Raw genomic sequence first — 19,789 nt, 5'->3', positions numbered from 1 at the left:
GTTAATACAGTGGAATACAGTGAAATCATGCCCACGAGAAGCTTCCGTAGCCGTTGCTAAACAGCATATGCCAGCTGCCCCACGGGAAGCTCGACTCCAAGGGCCTTAGGGGTCCAGGAAAAGACCTTGGGGTACAGTGAAAAATTCCAGCTTGGGAACTGGGCTCTGCATTACAGGTGGGACTTGGAAAAGCCGAGAGGCAGGGGGCTGGCCTTCTGGTGGAGGGGGAAGTCTTACGTGAAGGCGGCGGTGGTGTGGTCCAGAGCACCCACAGCCTGGCCTCCCTGGTCCCGCATCCCAGAGCTGGGTGTCCCTCCCGAGACCCTGTCTCCTAACCCCAGTCTCCCTCTCTGTGTGTCCCCGCAGGGCTCTGGCTGAGACCATGGCCAATGGCATTGACGAGCTCATCGGCATTCCCTTCCCCAACCACAGCAGCGAGGTCCTATGCAGCCTGAACGAGCAGCGACATGACGGCCTGCTCTGCGACGTGCTCCTGGTGGTGCAGGAGCAGGAGTACCGCACCCACCGCTCCGTCCTGGCTGCCTGCAGCAAGTACTTCAAGAAGCTCTTCACGGCCGGCACCTTAGCCAGCCAGCCCTACGTCTACGAGATCGACTTCGTGCAGCCCGAGGCCCTGGCCGCCATCCTGGAGTTCGCCTACACCTCCACGCTCACCATCACCGCCTCCAATGTCAAGCACATCCTCAATGCCGCCAGGATGCTGGAGATCCAGTGCATCGTGAACGTGTGCCTGGAGATCATGGAGCCCGGGGGGGATGGGGGGGAGGAGGACGACAAGGAGGACGATGACGATGACGAGGACGACGAGGACGAGGAGGACGAGGAGGAGGAGGAGGAAGAGGAGGAGGAGGACGACGATGACACGGAGGACTTCGCGGACCAGGAAAACCTGCCTGACCCCCAGGACATCAGCTGCCACCAAAGCCCTTCCAAGACGGACCACCTCACAGAGAAGGCCTATTCAGACACACCCAGGGACTTCCCTGACTCCTTCCAGGCCGGCAGCCCTGGCCACCTGGGTGTGATCCGGGACTTCTCCATCGAGTCTCTGCTGAGGGAGAACCTGTACCCCAAAGCCAACATCCCTGACAGGAGACCCTCCTTGTCTCCATTCACCCCAGACTTCTTCCCACACCTCTGGCCAGGGGACTTTGGTGCCTTTGCCCAGCTGCCCGAGCAGCCCATGGACAGTGGGCCTCTGGACCTGGTCATCAAGAACCGGAAGATCAAGGAGGAGGAGAAGGAGGAGCTGCCCCCACCCCCACCACCACCCTTCCCCAATGACTTCTTCAAGGACATGTTCCCGGACCTCCCTGGGGGGCCACTGGGCCCCATCAAGGCGGAGAATGACTATGGTGCCTATCTCAACTTCCTGAGTGCCACTCACCTGGGGGGCCTCTTCCCGCCCTGGCCACTGGTGGAGGAGCGCAAGCTGAAACCCAAGGCCTCTCAGCAGTGCCCCATCTGCCACAAAGTCATCATGGGGGCCGGGAAGCTGCCGCGGCACATGCGGACCCACACCGGCGAGAAGCCGTACATGTGCACCATCTGCGAGGTCCGCTTCACCAGGTGCGCACCGCAGCCCCAGGCCTGGGCCCGAGGGTGCGGGAGGGCGTCAGAGGCAGCTGCGTTGTTCGCGGTCGTGGCAGCAGAGAGGGGCCCGAGGGGGTGGCGGAGATGGAGAGAGAGACCCAGTTCGTGGGAGGCCCAGCCGGACCCTATATGCACAGCAAGGGCATTGATAGGGGGCGCGCTAGGCGGTGCCTAGTGCAGTGGTTTTCCAGCTCTTTTTAAGAGGGAAACTGTTTTCTTAAACACAGTATCAGGTGGAAGGTCAAGATATAAAACCAATCAGCGCAGAGCTGATGGTTAAGGCAGAAGCGAGGGGCCTCCGCGCTTGGCTGGCTTGGCCTCCCTCTTCCCTTCCTCACTGGCGATCCATGGAAGCCAGGTTTGAAGCTCCCCAATGGAGTGCCGCCCCTTTATTTTACCTTAATTCAGCATGCCGGGAGCTGTCCTAAGTGTATGACAGAGACTCTCACCCCAGCCGTTCCTTGGGAAGATGGGGAGGTGCTATGCGGCCTTTGTTTAAGATAAACAGTCCATCTGCTGGAACATGGCAGAGCTGGGACTTGTGTAACAGCAAAATCTGTGACCAGGAGACTACAGAGACCCCTGAGGGCCCTTTCCACCTCTTCTGGGGCTTCCATCACTGCATATTTTCTTGGAAGTTTATCTGTGGGAATTGCAGGGGGCTCGTTCTTTTGATTTTCTCCCATGGACTCAAAGCTTTGGCCTTTAAGGACGGAGTGAAATTTTTTGAGTCAGGTTGGATACCAAGGGGCCGCCATGGTTTTGGGGAGGAGGGAGGAAATAAGATGAGTTCTATAAAGTAATGAGGCCTACTCTCTTGGGTAGCTTGAAATTCTATATGAAGTTTCCAGCACAGAATGTCAGAAATATGTTCAGGTGACAGTGACATTGCTACCATAGCTCGGCAGGGTCCTCTGGTGACTGCGTGGAAAGACAGCTGCTTCTGTGGGACCTCACACAGCTGCTTCTTTAAGGGAACCCCAAACAGAATTTCTTCCAGACATTTTGACCTGACAGGGGATGGAGATTGCCCAAGATTCACCTGCCATCAGGTGTCCTTTGCTAATGGCACTGCCACTCTGATGCTACCACAGGCGATGCTGCCCCCATGTCCTACCGCTACCTTCTCCTGAGTTCACAGAGCTGGGCTAGAACGAGGCTGACACAAGCCCCGGGTAACAGAAGGGAGACCAACGGGAGCCTTCTCTCATCTGCAGCCTGAGTCCCAGCCCAGCCTCAGGGAGTGGCTTCAAAGACTTGACACGCTTCACAGGCCAGACCCAGGAAAGCCACCCCTGAGCAGCCCAGAGCGCCCCCTCCCGCCATCCGGGATCCACCTCCCTAATTTCCATGCCTGCACAGAAGTACAGGTGACTGCCCCTGAGACACCTCTCCCTTCAGGGGAGACCCAGGTCTATGGCTTCAATGAGATGCCATCTCAAGGTATCACACAGTGAGCACCCCAAGTCCCCATCTCCCCTCCCTCCCTACCGGCCCCCTCCAGACCTTTCCCACATCCATCCATGGGTGCTGCCTCCCCCGGGGAAAGTTTGAGTCTTGCTCAGTCACTCCAGACAGAGCATTCTCTGAGCCTCCTGGTTTGGGCAGCAATGCTGGGTTGAACCAGAGGGCTGCCTTCCAGAACCCTCCCTCCCAGCACACTCTTGATGGTCACTTAGGGTGGATTCTGGGCCTGCAGTCTCACCACCCCTCCAGGTCAGAGCAGCCAGTGGGGCAGTTCTGGCCCTCCAGCCGTCCACCTTTCCTCCGGTTTATTCCTGCTCAGCAGAGGGACAGCCATGTGGGCCCCCAGGCCCATCTCCACCCTCCATCAGCACCTGCCCCTCACTCCTCCCCCTCACGCGTTCTGCCTGGGCTCTGACGTCCTGAGAAAGATCAGAAATGCCCTTGGGTCCCCCCAACCCTCCCAGGCAGAGATACCCAGAGTGGGGAAAGGCTGGAGGAGGTTTTCCTGGCTGTGTTTCTCTCCCTGGGTGTGGTTATCCACGTTGAACACCCCCAGCCCTTCTCCCAGGCACGTTCTTCAGAATTGCTGGTTCCTTGCTTCCCTCCTGCTTCTCCCCAAGCTGCCCATGCAAGGATTCTTTATAGTCTTCGGAGAGTCCCAACTCTGGTCCCAACTCTGGTCTTTTCAGGCTGGGGTTTCCTGTAACAGTCTACAGCCAAGTCCCCTTGCAGCCTTCCCCTGGGGACCCACCCTCCTTCTGGCTGACTTCCTGCAGCCACCTAAGATAATACATACCTTCCCTCCCTTCCCAGGTGGAGGCTCTTCAACAGCCACCTAAAGTAGCAGTTGCTGCCTCTTTACTGTAAATTCTCAGACTCCCTTGCAAAGCCAAGCCACTCCAGGGGGCCCATCTCCACCGGGCTCCTACTCTCCAGTCAGGACTCATTTCCTTTCTCCTTCAGGCTGACCCACCTCCCCGCCCTCTTGGGGTTGTGGGAGAGGCCAACCCTCCCCCTGCAAGTGGCCCTTTGACACAGGCTCCGAGTTACAGCCTCAGAAGCCAACTCTCAAAGTGTCCACACCCCAAGGAGACATCATTCCTGATAGCTTCAGTGGCCACACTGGGTGGGGGGTGGGGAGGTCCTTCCAACAGCCCCTCTGCCCCTAAAGCCCGTCTGCTGCTTTCCTTCTATGGTTCCACAAGACTACGGCCAAGGCCCCCACCACCACCACGAAGCTGTCTGTTCCTTGGTGTCAGGACCCTCACCTCTGAGTCGCCTCTAGGTTTCAGCCAGTGCCACCAGTTGTCCCAGCACTCAGCGATTGTTCCATGTGTGAGTCAGCCCTGGAGCCCCAAACAGGGACTCAAAGGCTTCACTCAGGCTGTGTTTCTATGGCCCCGAGCTGTCCCTGTCCCCTCCTAGCTCTGGTCACTGCATAATCACTCGGAGCGCTCAGGCCCTCTGCCTGTGCCTGAGTCTATGTTTACACTCCCCTGGCCTGGTCCAAGGTCACCATTTTCTTCCTGAGAAAGGCTGGTGCCTGTGCTGGGCACAGAGAGACAGCTCCTGCCACAACCAGTCCCACTGGCTCCATCCAGCTTGGGAAAGAGGAATGGGACGTAGGGCAGAGGCAGTCTGGACCAAGAGTCCCCCAGACCCTCCTCATCAGGAGTCCTTTACCTTCTATTCCCAGAAGGTCTGGAAGCAGGGCCAAAGGTCAGGGCAATAGGGTTCTGCCAGATGTGGTCCCTAGAAGGGCCTTGATGAACGGGGACCAAATGAGCCCAGGCAGATGAGGTGTTTGTACCACAGGTGGCTGCACTCGGTGGGCATTTTCCCTGCCCACACAAACTACAGGTGGCTCCCCTGGCTGCCTCAACCATAGCCCTCATCACTGCCAAAGGGGCCTGGACCTGGGCCCTGAAGGCCTCAGAAGACTCTTAATTCCTCCTAACTCCCCCCACTTTGGTCCTTGAGTACATACAGGCAGCGTGTTGGTAGTGCTCCTAGAGAGCGTGGCTGGGCAGCCTTCCCTCGTGTAGCCCCCTGCAGCCCACCTGCAGCCCACCTGCAGCCTGCAGGCTCTCAGGGGCACTCCAGCCATGTCTACTGGCGCAGGTAAATAAAGGCATGAAACTGCAGGACTTGAGAAGGGACCAGCCCCCAAATAGCAGAGGCCCCATCCCGTCCCTGGGCAAGGATGGCAACCTCTGCACCCTGAGAAGTCACTCTGGCGATCCATCATCTCACCAGTTTCCACTGGGTTCCCTACCAACATCCCCTAAAGGCTGTAGCTGCTAGTCTCCAACACCCGCCTCCAGTGCAAGCCAACTGCTGATCGCTTCTGCAGCCGGCGGCCGTCTGCTCTCCTAACAAGGCCAGGAGCCTGGCTTCTTTTTTGTTCTGTATTTTCCTTTTAGTCCTCCCACTCCTGGCAGCTCTGGGGACCTTATTAAGATAATGTAGTGTCATTAGCAGTGGCAGCAGGAAGAGAGTTGGTCTCAGACCATCAGGGTACCAAGAAGTCTGGGAGGATGGTGCTGGGAAAGCATTAGCCTGACTGGGGACCTTCATGGGGGCTGAGGACCCCAGGCCAGACTCGCGGCCCTTTCCTTTCACTCAGGGGGCTGAGCTCGTGAGAACGGGCACATCTTTCTCGACAGTGAACTCTCCCAGCTGGAAGAGGGAATGCAGGTCAAGGCGTGCATGCATGTGACATGGCTGGTCCCTGGTGCAGGGCACAGGAATGAGATGGCAGATGAGGGGATCAGGGTGAGAGAAGGCGTGTTGGATTTGGAGACGGGGAGCTCTGAGAACTGGCCCCGCACCAGCAGGTCCCTGTTCAGTCAACCGACACCCCGTGAATGACCGCCCTGCACTCAGGGTCGTGTGCAAAGCAGGAGACGAACACATCCGACAGAGTCCTGTCAAGGTGGGTGCCAGTACCACCCACGCCACGTGCCAAATAAGGGTCCAGCACAGTAAAAGCGCTGCTGAACGAGTAAATGTAGAACTCAGTATCTCTCGGCGGACTGTGGCACCTCGGATGAGGCACTGGAGAGATGATCAGGAGCCCTAGGTTCAGGGCCTGGTTCTGCCTCTAGCTGTGCAACTTTGGCCAAGTCTCTTCTCCTCTCTGGGCCTCAGTTTCCTGTGTGTAACATGAGGGGGTCGGATCAAGTGCTCCCTAAGGCTGAGCCCAGTTTTATGACCTCCACTCACATATTGCCCAAGATCAGGGAAGCTGTGGACACATGACTGCACCTGCTTTGCCTTTGTTCCCTCATGAGAATGACGGAAACGCCGCCTTCAGCGGCTTCAGTGAGATAAGGTGCTATTACCTGGTACACGGGAGCCGCCTGATCCGTGCTAACGCACTGAGAGGAATGCCCGTGAGCCTGGCTTTCTTTCCTGCATCAGCCGGGGCCAGTGCTCCTTGCTTATGAATTTGCAGCCTCCTACATCATCTTGCTGTCTGAGCTCCTAACAAGACAGGGAGCCAGGGACGGGGTGGTGGCTCTGTGCGTGTGAAGGCATCGAAGGGAAATAGCACATGTCACGACCCCTGCCCCGAAAATGACATGCACAGAAAATAAAGCCAGCAAAGATGGCCTCCGAACAGTGTTTCCATCTGCCAGGAGCACCTGTGTGATCAAACAAGACTGTAGATCGTACGGACAGAGAGGTTTGGCCTCCAGAGCTCACGTCCTGCTAGGAGGGTAACACTGACACATCTGGGGCCATTAGGGGGCAGGACGAGGTGACACTGACACTTCATCTTCTCTTGCTCCCTCCTTTCTTTTGGGTGACTTGCCTGGGGGCACAATGTTCAGGCCACAGATACTCTGGAAAGTCAAGGCAAAGCACAAAACCTGCATGGACAGGGAAGGGTTTGTGGAGGATTGCCCTTGCCTTGAGTTTGACCTTGAAGGGTCAGGGGGATTAGGAGTGGGAGACATTTCAGGCAGGGCAGATTGCACAAGTGAACTCAGATGAAAGGCGTGGGTGCCAGGAGGAGGAGGGCTGGAACGAGAGGCTCACAGCTGGAAAGAAGGAGCTAGCACCATTGGATCTTTGGGAGGACCCTAAGAATGGAGTACTGGCGTCCAAATGTTAAGCGGACATGCCCAGAAAGGGAGGGAGCCAGGGTTTACCAAGTATTCGTCCCATCATGGGAAAGCTGTGCATTAGCAGATCAGAGGAGAGCCAGAAGTCCAGCTCAAGGTGGCAGGTGTTTAAAGACGGCTTCTAGGGGAACAGCATATCCATGTGGTGTGTGGGTGCAGTACAGGGAGGGGCAGGGGCTGCTAAAGTAGATGGAGTGATATTTTTTCCCAGCTTTACTGAGACATAATTGATATATAACATTGTATATGTTAATGGTACATAATATGATGATTCGACATGTGTATGCATTACAAAACAATCACCACAATAAGTTTAGTTAACATCCGTCACTTCGCAGTTACCTTTTTATTATGGGTGTGGTGAGAACAGTTAAGATCTACTCTCTTAGCAACTTTGAGGTTTACACTATAGTCTTGCTAACTGTAGTCAGCAGGGATCCCCAGGACTTAGTCATCTTCCAGTCATCTGGAAGGTGTGAGCTTGTAAAGAGCCTTGGAAGCCATGCTAAGGGGTAAGTTAGCACATAGACTGTTGGACGAAGGAAGACTCGGGACATTTTAAGCAGGACCACCAGACCTCTAGCCCTGAAGGAAAGTGACTAAGCTCTGCTCTTGAGATTCTGGCTAGAATGCTTCCCAACTACACTCATGCTGCCTCCATGAGCAGCTCAGATTCGTGAAGAAGCAGGGGTAGAAGAGCCATAATGTATGAAGCTAATTAGCCAGAAAGAGATTCAGTATAAGCCCATTACTCAGAGGGAGACATAGAACACCAGAGATCAAAATGATGCAGCCAGGTTCCCCCCTCCCCTATTTTAGAGGTTGGAAAACTGAGGCCCAGGGTAGCTAAGGACCCAGTCTAGTTCCTGGAGTGTGCCTGGCACTGGACCCAGCTCTGCCAATGCACGTGTGCTTTATAGCCATGTGAAAAGGTCATTACGGAAATGAGGAGGCTGTGACCTTAGAAAGCATTTCCCTCTCTGGTCCTTGGTTTCCTCATTTGGAAAGAGCGGGAACTGGATAGGTCAGTATTTCCAGGGTCCTGGGGAATATACTGCTAATAATGCATATTATTGGGCCCATAGCCTCAGACTATGAATCAGACCATGTTAGCACGCTCCTGGTAAACTAGATGATCTCTTAAGTTTTTTCCAGGTCTAAATTATCAAGAGCTTTGCCCATTCTACTCACCCGCACTCATGAACAGCCTCCATCAGGGACAGCCTGCTCCTGCCCAAGGCCCGGCTCCTCCCACAGCATGCCTCACGCTTCTGAGACCAGAGGCAGAAAGCTGGCTGCAAATGCCATTTTGATTGTTCTGGTCTGCACTTTCTGGGGCAGCCCTATATGCCTCATGCTGGGAGTCCTAGGTTTGAAAATCCACCCTTTTCAACCTCAGAACAGCTTGCAAAACAAACCATGCCCCAGGCTCCTCTGCCCCTCACAGGCTAGATACCATTGGCAAAGCTTTGAGTTCTCTGAGCCCTGACTCTTCCTCTAAGTGAGGGAAACATTCCAGGTGTGTTGAATCTGGCTCACACAAACCCAGTTTCTCTCATCAGCCCTGGACAATAGAAATTGATGTCTGGCCCTAGGTTCAGCTTTGTATAAACAGGCTAAGTAACTTGCCTAAATGCGACCCCACAAGTTAGTGGTGGGTCTGCTGCTGCAGCAGGAGCTCCCAGGCCCCTCATGGGGGCCCCCTTCCCTATGCCATACCTTGCCTCTGAATAACAACCTTCCAGGGTTATTGAAAGAGTATATTCATCTGCCTATAGCGGGTGCTCAATGAAAGGAAGTTATTTCTTACGCACGTGAGCCAATTGCCACTGAAATATGATGTATTTTAGATGCCCTCATGAAAAGCTAAGGAGACGCTGTGGAGATGAGTGTGTGTGTGTGTGTGTGTGTGTGTGTGTGTGTGTGTGGTGTTAGTAGTAGTAGTAGTAGTAGTAGTAGCAGTAGTAGTAGTAGTAGGTCCTTGATATCTGAAGATTTACCATTTACATTATTCATTATTTGAGGGTGACCCTCAGGGTCAACACCACTAATTATGTGCATTAATGATTTTGAAAATAACCTGCCTTACAGTGTTGTGCTGAGGATGAAATGAGGCAATATATTTAAAGTCCTACTGATGACTCTGAGTGGAGTCCTACACCTGGTGAGGACAGGAGTCACATAGCCAGTGAGTGAGCCTAGCTGACCATCTAGCATCAGTGTTTTTGTCAGAGCCTCAGTGAACGTGTTGAGTCCCCAGACATATCCCTCAGGACTACGCAGCATCGCTATTGGGATACAGGTGCTCTGTGTACCCCACTGTGTTTCCTAAAGTGGTGAGGAGAAGGGCCTGGACAGGGAGCCAACAGACCTGAGGTCTAGTCCCAACTCTGCCATTAAGCTCTCAGTGACCATGGTGAGTTCCCCTTCCTAGGCCTCAGTTTGCCCACCTGCAGAGTGAAGGGTTAGTCTAGGTCCCTGGTTCTCAAACTGGTCTATGTAGTAGCTCCAGCAGCAGCAGCATCTGGCAACTTGTTAGAAATGCAAATTCTCTACCTTCGCCATCCCAGACCTACTAAATCAGAATCTCTGGAAGTGGGGCCCGGCACTCTTTCTTTCATCAAGCACTGATAATGGTTCTGATGCATGCTCAAGTTTGAGACCTCCTGGCCCAGATGCTCTCTAAGGCCCCTTCCCACTCAAACATCCAATTGCCCAGATGAAATGAAGGTTAGATACCTTAAAGGTAGTGTGCTGGGGAAGCGGGGAAGGGTGCATGGAATGTCGCTTCAGGGCGCTGTGCAGCCTGGGGGCAGCTGGTGAGCTGTGGGATGGGCGGGGATGTGCTGCTGTTCAGGTGCGCCCAGCTGGAGGCCTCCCACTCCCCACTCCCACATCCAAGGTGCCCTCCAGCCTTCCTCTGAGCACAGGTGGAAGGGGCAGGTATGTCCTCTCTGGTCCTCCTCCCTTGGTCCCAACTAGTGTACACAAGAATGCCCTTTTCTCTCCTGCCCCGCCCCTGGGGAACCCTCCTGAAAATGAGAGCCAGTGAGACCTCTAGCGGCCAGGGGATACCAGGAGACCAGGACCTGCTCCTGTTGTCCTGGGGTTATGTGGAGGGTGATTTAAATCTGGTCATTTTAGGGCGGATGCCTGAGCGCCACATCTGCTCTGACCTCAAACCCGAGCCAAAAATTACAGGCAGACGGTCCACCCAAGCCGCACCTGCAGGGGAGGGGAGGGAGACTGGACACAGAGCTTTGGGCCTGGTCAGGGAAGGCCCCAGAATGATTCTGCGAGGGGTCCTTGCAGCCCAGCTGACCCCACCTCAGCCAGGCTGAAAGGCTCTTGTAGCTGGTTTGTGCAGCTCTCAGTCTTTAGGAAAACAACTCTGGGATGTCAATTTTCCTTTTTAAGATCACCAGGAATTGTGTTGGATTTAGCGTAAGACAAACGTAGGTTCTTGTCATCAGCTCTGGACAATAGGAATTGATGTCTGGCCCTAGGTTCAGCTCTATGCAGAGAGGTTAAGTAACTTGCCTAAGATCTCCCAGCATGTTAGTGGTGGGTCTGCAGTTGGAGCAGGGGCTTCCAACCCCCCGGTGGGAGCCTCACCCCTACACCATACTTTACCTCTGAATAATAAGCTTAAATCCTGAAAAGCTTTGCCCTAGATTAGGCTGCATTCTTGTTGCACCTGGCTCTTTTGTAAACCCTGGAATTGTCTGCAGACAAAGAGCAGAGCCCAGGGCTTGGGAAAAGAAACCACAGTGCAGGAGACTTGAACAAGGTATGTGGGATCTGTAGCCTCCCAGATTAGCGCTGACGACAGACAGAGCACAACAGCCCCGGCTGGGATGGGCCCAGGGGCTCTGGGCAAATGCACATGATGAAATGGAGGGAGACTGTTGGCTGGAGAGAGTGGGTATGAGATTAAGGCGCAACCCAGTATCAGAGGTCACTGGCCCATAAGGACAGGCTGCTGACCTGTGGGGGCCTGTGTCGCTAGCAGGCCTGTTTTCCAGTCTGTGAGACAGGCCCCTGGCAAAGGATGGGTGCTTCATTACTCAGAGCTTAGGACTAGAAGGGGTCCTGGAGTGGAGGGGGCCTTTCAGGACACTGCTCCTGGTCCAGCCCACTAATCCACGCCTGTTTGGGGCGGCGCAGGGTTGAAGGTTAACCCGAGCGTGGGTGCCGTTGCTGGGTTTCGAGGCCATGGCAGTAGGGAGTCTTCATGGTCCTGGGGAAAGCGGGAGCAGAGAGTTAGAACTGGCTCCTGGTGTTCCTTGCCGGGACTGACTCCCGGATCTGCATTGCAGGCAGGACAAGCTGAAGATCCACATGCGGAAGCACACGGGGGAGCGGCCCTACCTGTGCATCCACTGCAACGCCAAGTTCGTACACAACTACGACCTCAAGAACCACATGCGCATCCACACGGGCGTGCGGCCCTACCAGTGCGAGTTCTGCTACAAGAGCTTCACGCGCTCCGACCACCTGCACCGCCACATCAAGCGCCAGAGCTGCCGCATGGCACGGCCCCGACGCGGCCGCAAGCCCGCCGCCTGGAGGGCGGCTAGCCTGCTCTTCGGGCCGGGAGGTCCGGCCCCGGAGAAGGCGGCCTTCGTGATGCCACCTGCGCTGGGCGAGGTGGGCGGCCACTTGGGCGGGGCCGCCGTGTGCCTCCCGGGCCCCAGCCCGGCCAAGCACTTCCTGGCGGCTCCCAAGGGCGCGCTGAGCCTGCAGGAGCTCGAGCGGCAGTTTGAGGAGACGCAGATGAAGCTGTTCGGGCGCGCCCAGCTGGAGGCCGAGAGGAACGCAGGGGGCCTCTTGGCCTTTGCACTGGCCGAGAACGTGGCCGCAGCGCGGCCCTACTTCCCGCTGCCCGACCCGTGGGCCACGGGCCTGGCCGGCCTCCCCGGGCTCGCTGGCCTCAACCACGTGGCCTCCATGTCTGAAGCCAACAACTAGGCTGATCCTTGCTGCCCCCAGTCCAGCTGCCCTGTCCCATCTCCCATCACGCCCACCCTGCCCCACCCAATGGGTCTGAACTGTTTATTTCAAAATCACAAAGGAAAAATGAAACGTATATCAGCAACAATGGGCCTCCTGAAGCAGCCGCCTCCCTTTTGCTTTTGTCTGAGATGGGCCTCTCCTCCCAGCAAGGGGCCTGGCTTCTCCCTGGCTATCCCTCTCTCTGGCTCTCACACAGGAACTCACAGGGCCCATGCCTCAGAGGTGGCCCACAGTGCATGCCCTAAAGCACTTTGGACCTGTGTGGGGCTAGATGCAGGAGTGTGTGGCTGGGCCAGTGGGGGTGCGGGGAGGGGTCTGGGGCACACCCGCTGGTTGAGTCCTTGCTGACTTCTCTGGCAGGTCATTTTTCCGGTCTTCAGGGATCCTGGGACCCTCATGGGAAATGCCCTATGGTCAGGGAGGCCTCCTGGAATCAGGGGCAAGGCTTCTGGAGTCCGAGCCTATTTTTCCTCTCTGTCCTATGACCATGGAGAGGTCAGCCCTCTGTACCCCGATTTCATCCTGCTATGAAAGGGGACTGGTAAGTGAGTTTCCCCTCTCCCACTCACCCACCCACATATACACGCCTGTCCCTCCGAAGAGGATTCCTGAGAGGGTAGCAGCTTTGCACTCCGAAAGTCGCTAGTTAAACTGGCTATCTAACCAATTTAGTTTTATCACATCCACTTGTCTATTAGCCCAGGTGAGAAATGTGGCCATACTAGACATGGTGACAGAGAGAGAGCTGGAGCCCACAGGCGCCTCTGGGAAATGCCACATGTAACTCTCCTCTCCTCTCTGGGCAGGCCACTGTGGGTGTCTGGACCCCTGGGTGACTATTTAGCATGTACCCTACCTCCACACACTCCTTCCAAAGCTGTATGGAGTCTCTTGGGACTCCTGAGGCCAGCAGAGAAGGGACAGACCACCTCTTAACACCGGGCAACTGCCTCCCTCCATTCTGACCCCTGGAAACAGACAAAATGCCTGGTTCTTGCAGTTTCTGTTTGCTTTTCAAGTTGTGGATGTCTCAGGGCTTTGACATTGCTGGTGACTGCCCCCTCTGCTGTGTTTAAACACCCTCAGCTCCTCCCTCTACACTCTGGGGATAAAGCTGGGGTGTGGGCTGCCTTCAGTGTGGGGAGACCACGCCTTGGCTCCAGTATGGGTTTGAAGGGCTCTGTGAGTTGGGGACATCTACACACTGTCCCTGGTTCTCGATTTTGTAGCAGGCCCTGAGAAGGAAGACAGCTCTGCTGGCCCAGTGCCTTCCTGATCTTTTCTTCCCCTTTCCCACTCATCCCTCCCTGTCTTGCTGAGTTTGCTTTTGTTTCTCAGTAGCCAGCAAAGGAGGAAAGTTCATCTGCACAGATCGCCCAGGGCTGGTGTCCCCATCCCTGGAGCTGTGGGCTCCAGAGACTTCGCTCTTCCTCTTGCCTTGGCTTCTTCCTCAGCAAACACACACAAAAAAACAAAAAGGCCAGAGAAGACCACAGACTCTGTCACTCCCCCAGCTCCCCAGAAGAGACCCCTGATGCCACAAACCACCAGATGCCATTCCGGCCAGAGGGAATTGCTTTGGACACCCTCTTGTTTTCGTATGTCACCTGCCTGGACAGCTGCCTCTTAGATTCTTGTCTCCATTTCAGTCATTTGCCATGTCCCCCCATCGGCCAAGGGATTGGGCCTGACCCAAACTTTAAAAGAAAACAAAGAAAAATGGACAAACTGGAATCCAGTGGTGTTGGGGCTTTGGTTTTTATTTTGTAAAGTTAATGACTTCTTATAAACTCAATTTTTCAGATAACTGGTTAGTTCTCTTTGTTTTCTCTTGGCTGAAGTTTGGAATTGTACATTGTAAAATATCCAAAGATGCTGAGTACTGTATGTTCAAGAAGAACTTGAAGCAAATGGGTTGTGGGGTAAAGGGGGTTGCATTTCGTTTTGTTTCCTTTTTTTTGGGATGTTTTGATTTCCCTGTCTGTCTGTGGGAGAACTTTGGGATTTTTTCTATTTATAACTCTTTTTTATGTGATTGCATTATGTAAAATGACACTCAACAAAGTTTGCCTTAGTGATTCAAGGGACAATCTTCCATAACTTTGGTTGCACGCCGCATCCCGCCGAGAAAAACTCTCAGCTAATTTTCTGGCCTATTTATTAAACAGTATTAATTGACTTGATTAAATTATATTGAGAGTTGCACTTCTGTGAGAGGTGACAGCAACATGCCAATCTATAGACATTCCTTGCTTAAGGTTTTGACAATTGGGTGTCACAAACTTGCAACGATGTCAGATACCTTTACGAAAAACACAAACTCTTGGCCCTCATTTAATAATTTGAAGGACAGTGTTTTGAGTAAAAGAAAGCTATGCTCGCTCAATTCCCTGGCTAAGGTTGACTTCCCCCTTCCAAATCTCATTTCAGTTGTTAGTGGGTGGTTGCATGGTAGGGACTCGATCCTTAATTGCCTCCTACAGCTTTGCGAGCCACTGTTTGATCAGAAGCCTGAGCGCGAGGCGCGTGTATGTGAGTGCGCATGCGCACATGCATGCAGTTCCGCCCGTGGTGTGTGAGCCAGGGAATGTGGAAGAGTTGCTGACCGTTTCAATACAGCCGGTTCAACCAGTTTCCTGGCATGGCATCCAGAGTGGCCTCCAGATGGCCTTGCCACCGCCTTGGCCTTCTTCCTCTCGTGCCCCGGCACTGGCTTTGGACTTCTCTTCCTTTTTCACCTGAGCCTCTTTCCCGAGCAGGAAATGCAGGATCCTAAAAGAGGTAAGGAAATATATGCTCTGTCATGGAACGGCATCGACTCTACTCAATCTAGACTAAATCCAGACTGACTAAAATTGTTGTTCGAACTGCGTTTTCTGGATAACCAAGGGTTAACCCAGAGCCCCTTTGCTGTTTTTCCTCCGTTTTCTTGCTATGGTAAGCGTTTTTATAAACCTAATGCAGCATTTCTTGGTACGGAGAAAAGAACAAACCCGGGTTCAAATCCCGGAACCTTAGAGCTCTGTGTCCTTAGCTTAATCGCTTCTCTACTCTGATCTTCACTTGCCTCACCTCTAATAACAAAGGAGGTTGAGAACTCTCCAAGTTCTCTACCCAGACACCCCCAGCAAAAGAGGCCAGCCCAGTGCAGACTCAGGGACTGGACTCTAAAGAAATAGCCTGAAGTAAGCTTCTCATTTTGTAAAATCCCTCTGAAGTCCCACGTTTTGGCTTTGGATTTCATGTTTCTACATTCTATCACATAATATATATGCATTTGTCTTAATATAAAAACGTCATCTTGAATATATGCCAGTTACATTACTTGCCCTTTCTCAAGGTCTTCTAGTAAAGTCAGTATTTCTTGGCTGCCCTGCAGCTTTGAGAGGCCCCAGCTCATGGCTGAGGGCTTGGGGGTAAGCATAGTGTGGTGTCAAAAGTACAGGGCCAGGTAATATTCCGTTTAGCTTGGTTATTCTAGGATCACTGGGTCCTCATTCTGGGAGTGAGTGTCCACTGAGGATCAGAAGTGAACATGGAGAAGGGGTAAGGAACTGGACAGAATGGGCCCTGACCTCTGGGTGCTCCTGAACTCATGTGAGTAAAATCCCCTCCAGTCCTGGCCAGGTGGGTGTTCCACAGAGCTGCGTCGGGCATGGCCTGCTCCCTCAGGCCCCAAGGTGCTAACAGAGTTGCGGTGCTGACAGCAAAGGGTTCTTCAGTGGAGGGGGGAGGGGAAGATGGGAGAAGGAGGCTACTGAGGACAGGCCAAAGAAACATATGCATCTTAACCTGGAGAAAAGGCCTAAGGAATGCGTTAGAATAGGCCTTGGACTTCTAAAGGTCTGTCAGGTAGGGGAAGGATTTTACCAAAAATCTGGCCAACTGGAACCAACAGGAGAGAGAGTCCAAGAGGCAGCGGTGCCCAGGTGAAGAAAGATAACTTTCTAACATCTGGAGTTGTCTTAAAGAGGAATGAGATCCTTCGCAAGAGAAAGATGGATCAGTCGTTGGACAGGTTCGACGTCGCCTTTCAAGTCTAAGGAGATCCTGCGTGGAAGGAGGGCTTTCGAGATGGCCCTTTCCTGGGGTCCTGTCCGTCTGATTTGTGGAAGGGCAGATGTATATTCTTTTGTGACCATGGAAAAAAGACTGTGCCAGGGAAAGCAGGTGACAAGTGAAAAAGATGAGTTGGGACAAGTTCACGAAACCCACCTTGGCAACCTGCAGCTGCATGCCCCCACCGAGGTGATGGCCTACAGTAACTTGGAGTCAGAGAAACAGGAGTCTGTGTAGAAAAGGCACCGAGTCTTATTTTGAGACCTCAGATATGTGACAGGGTAACAGTAATGAACCAACAGGCAGTAAGACTGCCCCTCGTCTTAGCCCCTTATCCGACCCCAGCGCCTGCTCTTGCACGCGGGCGTGCAGGGCCTCCACAGAGGTCCGTGCCACACCCCGGCAAACTGCTACACAGACCCCATTCCTCCTCTCCTGGGACCCTGCCGGCCCTTCCTCCCTGTGGGTCCTCTGAGCCTGCTGCAGCAGGCATTTCAGAATGGCACAACTGTTCGTTCCCCTGTGCACACTTTCCCTTCCGAAAGCCAGGTGGGGAGGGGAGGCCTTGTCTGCCACGGGTTCCCTCCTCTGAAGAGTATGTCGCTTTTGAGGAGCAATCCCAGAGTCGGGAGGCTCTGGAGGAGGGAAAAGCAGCCTACACACAGAAGGTCAGCGGCCCCTCCGGGGACCTGGGACAAATTCTAGAATCAAACATGTTTGTATCCAGCAGCCCCGCCTCCCAGCCTCCCAGTGTTCCCCCCTCTCCTCCTGGTGCCCCTTGCTACCCCAACTGCTTGCCCTTCAGGATGCGGGCACCCTCTCTTCCCTTTGCCTTCCCCTCTGTCCGAACCCTGATAGGAGCCACAGAGGGTGAACGTGACTCACAGGCTCCCTCTTCTGACCTTAGCAGCCTCTGCTCCTTGTTCAGGCTGGTAAGAGAGGCCCTGAGGGAAGCCATGTCAGGCCTCCAGCAGTGAACAGATGGCCTTGAAATCATACCAGTGGGCAGGTACCAGCCTGCCTGGGCCTCCCAGCCCCACCCACCTCTTCCCACCCTGCTTCGAGGATGCAGGAAGCAAGCATGTATAGTCTCCTTCCCTGCTTTCAGGCTTGAAGCACTGAGGACTGAGTCAAACATGCATTTCCAGCAATTGATGGTGAGGGGATTCCCTGGGGAGATCCCACTCATTTCCACTCCTACCACATCCTGGGCAGGGGCTGCTGTAACCTTAAGGGGCAGCGTCCACATGGCCTAAACCAAAAAACGTGGGCCCAGAAATGGCTTGACAAATTAAGGACAAGACATCACAAATCTGGACAATCTTGGAAAACCTGGAGGCTGATCACTTTATCTGCAGCCAGATATGTACGCGCGCATGCACACACACACATGCGCGCACACACATGTGCATCCACACATACACACAGTCATCAGGCAAATGATACATGGGCTGATGTCATCCCTCCCTGTAACAATAGGAGACTCAGCAGTGCATGGACTAGACCCAGCAAAGCCATTTTCCCACAAGTCTCCCTGCTGGAATATTTATAACTCACACTCTCATTTTCATCCTCGTGGTTCCTCTCTTTATCCATGAAGTCTGGCCCTGACAACAGAATCAAGAGAATAAACAAATAGTTTCCTGGAATAAAGAAGGAAGATAGAATGACTCAGACACCTTTTCCATGTTCCTCTAAAAACAAGTTGAGCACAGACTCTCTGAGTAACATAAGTGCTGTATGCCTTCTCAAAGGAGTTTGACCATTGGTCAGCTGGATTTTAACCCTGTGAGGCACATATTATACATACATATCCCTGTTTGTATCCGTCAGAGTTCTTAGTAAAACGCCAGACCCCGCTCCAGGTGCTGAAGTAGAAAAGGCATTTATGAAAGGAAAATGAGTCTCACAGAATTTCTACAAGGGCTGAAGAGTCAGGCTTGCAGGACCACTGAGACCAGCTGTGGAGGTGGTATCCTGGACAATAACACCACTTTTGAAGGGGTGCCATTCAAACCCTGGACAGATTGATGCATTTGTTATAATACATGTTAGATTTGTATAGTATAGCACCTTCCCCAGCAGATGGCAGTAATGTGTCTAGAAGGGGTGCCCTTGCCAATTTGCACAAAGTCCATGGCCAGGAAGCCAGGAACAACTCCACGCTACATGGCATCATACTGCTCCTGCAGAGATTCGATTGCTGTTGCTGCTAGGCACAGACCCCACAGCTCACCCCACCAACACCAGGCCAGGGACACTGGAACCCTGCCCTGTGGCCCACCCTCTACCCCCATTCTCCCCAGACAACAGATCCCACTGTGCTAGTGCTGGTGTATCTGATTGGAAGAGCCAAGCCCCATGCCTCCCCCTGATTGCAACTGGGAAAGTAAGCTTCTGGTTTCTGCCTTGAGAAGGAAGTATTCATGATGGAAATCCTCCAAACAAGAGTTCTAGCCATGTCGGGAGGCCTCAAAACATGTCACATAGCCACGCAGGATTTGTAGATGAGAGACCCAGAGCTCAAAATGGCAAAACAGTGAGGACAAGGATACAGGGTGAGCTCTGGCAGAGTCAGGACTCAAACCCTGATCCACTGACTCCTGGCCGCTACGCCAACCTATCTCCCTAGAAGCCGAGGCCCAGAATGAGGCAAGAACCACTGGGAGTAGAAGTCTATTTAGACAAAGGTCATGCTGGCAGCGTTTCTCCTGACACCTGAGCCCTCTACAGGCCTGGTGAACATTCATTCCCAGTTTCACCCTCCCCAAGCCCATGAAACATTCAAAACTGCCTTCCCAAGCAGTAAGCTTGGTCGCTGTGGATCGTCTCTGTCCTCTCTCTCCCTCACAGTGGATACAGCCATCGAGGCTTTCTCATCACGTCCGGGGACCCAGAACTTTAACCCACAACTTCTTCGCCATGGCTGAGAAGTCAGCTCCATGCTGAGCCTTTTTTTCTCAAAATGAGTTTTCCTCGCTTAATCAGCACAGCAAAGCCTGAGATGTGTTTTAATGAAAATGTTTGTTAGTTGGTTGTTTTATTTGTTTTGTTTTGCATTTTTTTGTTTTGTTTTGTTTTGTTTTGTTTTGTTTTGTTTTGTTTGCGATTTCGACATCACTCCTGTGGGAGCTGCACTCTGAAATGCAAAAGCACATTTTCATTTCCTAATGTCTGGGACGTCCCATGTAGGTGAGTCTTCGTGGTAGAGAGAGCTGTAGCAGTCGGGGAAAGCGGGGGTGGCATGGCAAGAAAGAACACAGCACAATGTGCCAATGTGAGCACCTGGGGATACAGAAGCTCGCTACCTGACTTCTTTTCCCAGGCAGAGCTCCTGGTGGCTGGAAAGGGCTCCCTCCAGTCCGCACTCAGACCCAGCCCTCTGGCCTGGGGGCACTGGCAGGCTGACCCTGGGCTCCTGTCCACTGGAGTCCCTGTGTTACTCAGCAGCCCTGCTCAGCCTCACTTCTGTGATCAAAAAAAGGAGGAGGTGATAACATCTA

The 19,789-nt window shown here is 53.5% G+C and overlaps 1 protein-coding gene across 4 annotated transcripts in view; it reads left to right on the top strand.

The window, feature by feature from the left end:
• ZBTB7C (zinc finger and BTB domain containing 7C) overlaps positions 1-18,302 on the top strand; it is a 315,346-nt gene extending 297,044 nt beyond the window's left edge. For all 4 annotated transcript variants that reach the window (XM_016148445.2, XM_016148448.2, XM_016148446.2 and 1 more), the window contains 2 exons: positions 367-1,590; positions 11,531-18,302. In XM_016148445.2, coding sequence (XP_016003931.2) covers positions 383-1,590; positions 11,531-12,182 — 1,860 coding nt within the window. In that variant the 5' untranslated portion in view covers positions 367-382 and the 3' untranslated portion in view covers positions 12,183-18,302. The remainder of the gene's footprint in view (positions 1-366; positions 1,591-11,530) is intronic.
• The last annotated feature ends 1,487 nt before the right edge of the window (positions 18,303-19,789 follow it).

The sequence above is a fragment of the Rousettus aegyptiacus genome, unplaced genomic scaffold (assembly GCF_014176215.1).
Source record: "Rousettus aegyptiacus isolate mRouAeg1 unplaced genomic scaffold, mRouAeg1.p scaffold_m13_p_12, whole genome shotgun sequence".
NCBI classification, from domain to species: Eukaryota; Metazoa; Chordata; class Mammalia; order Chiroptera; family Pteropodidae; genus Rousettus; species Rousettus aegyptiacus.
Note: the sequence above shows the minus strand (reverse complement) of the source record. Positions and strands in the feature narration are given on the sequence as shown.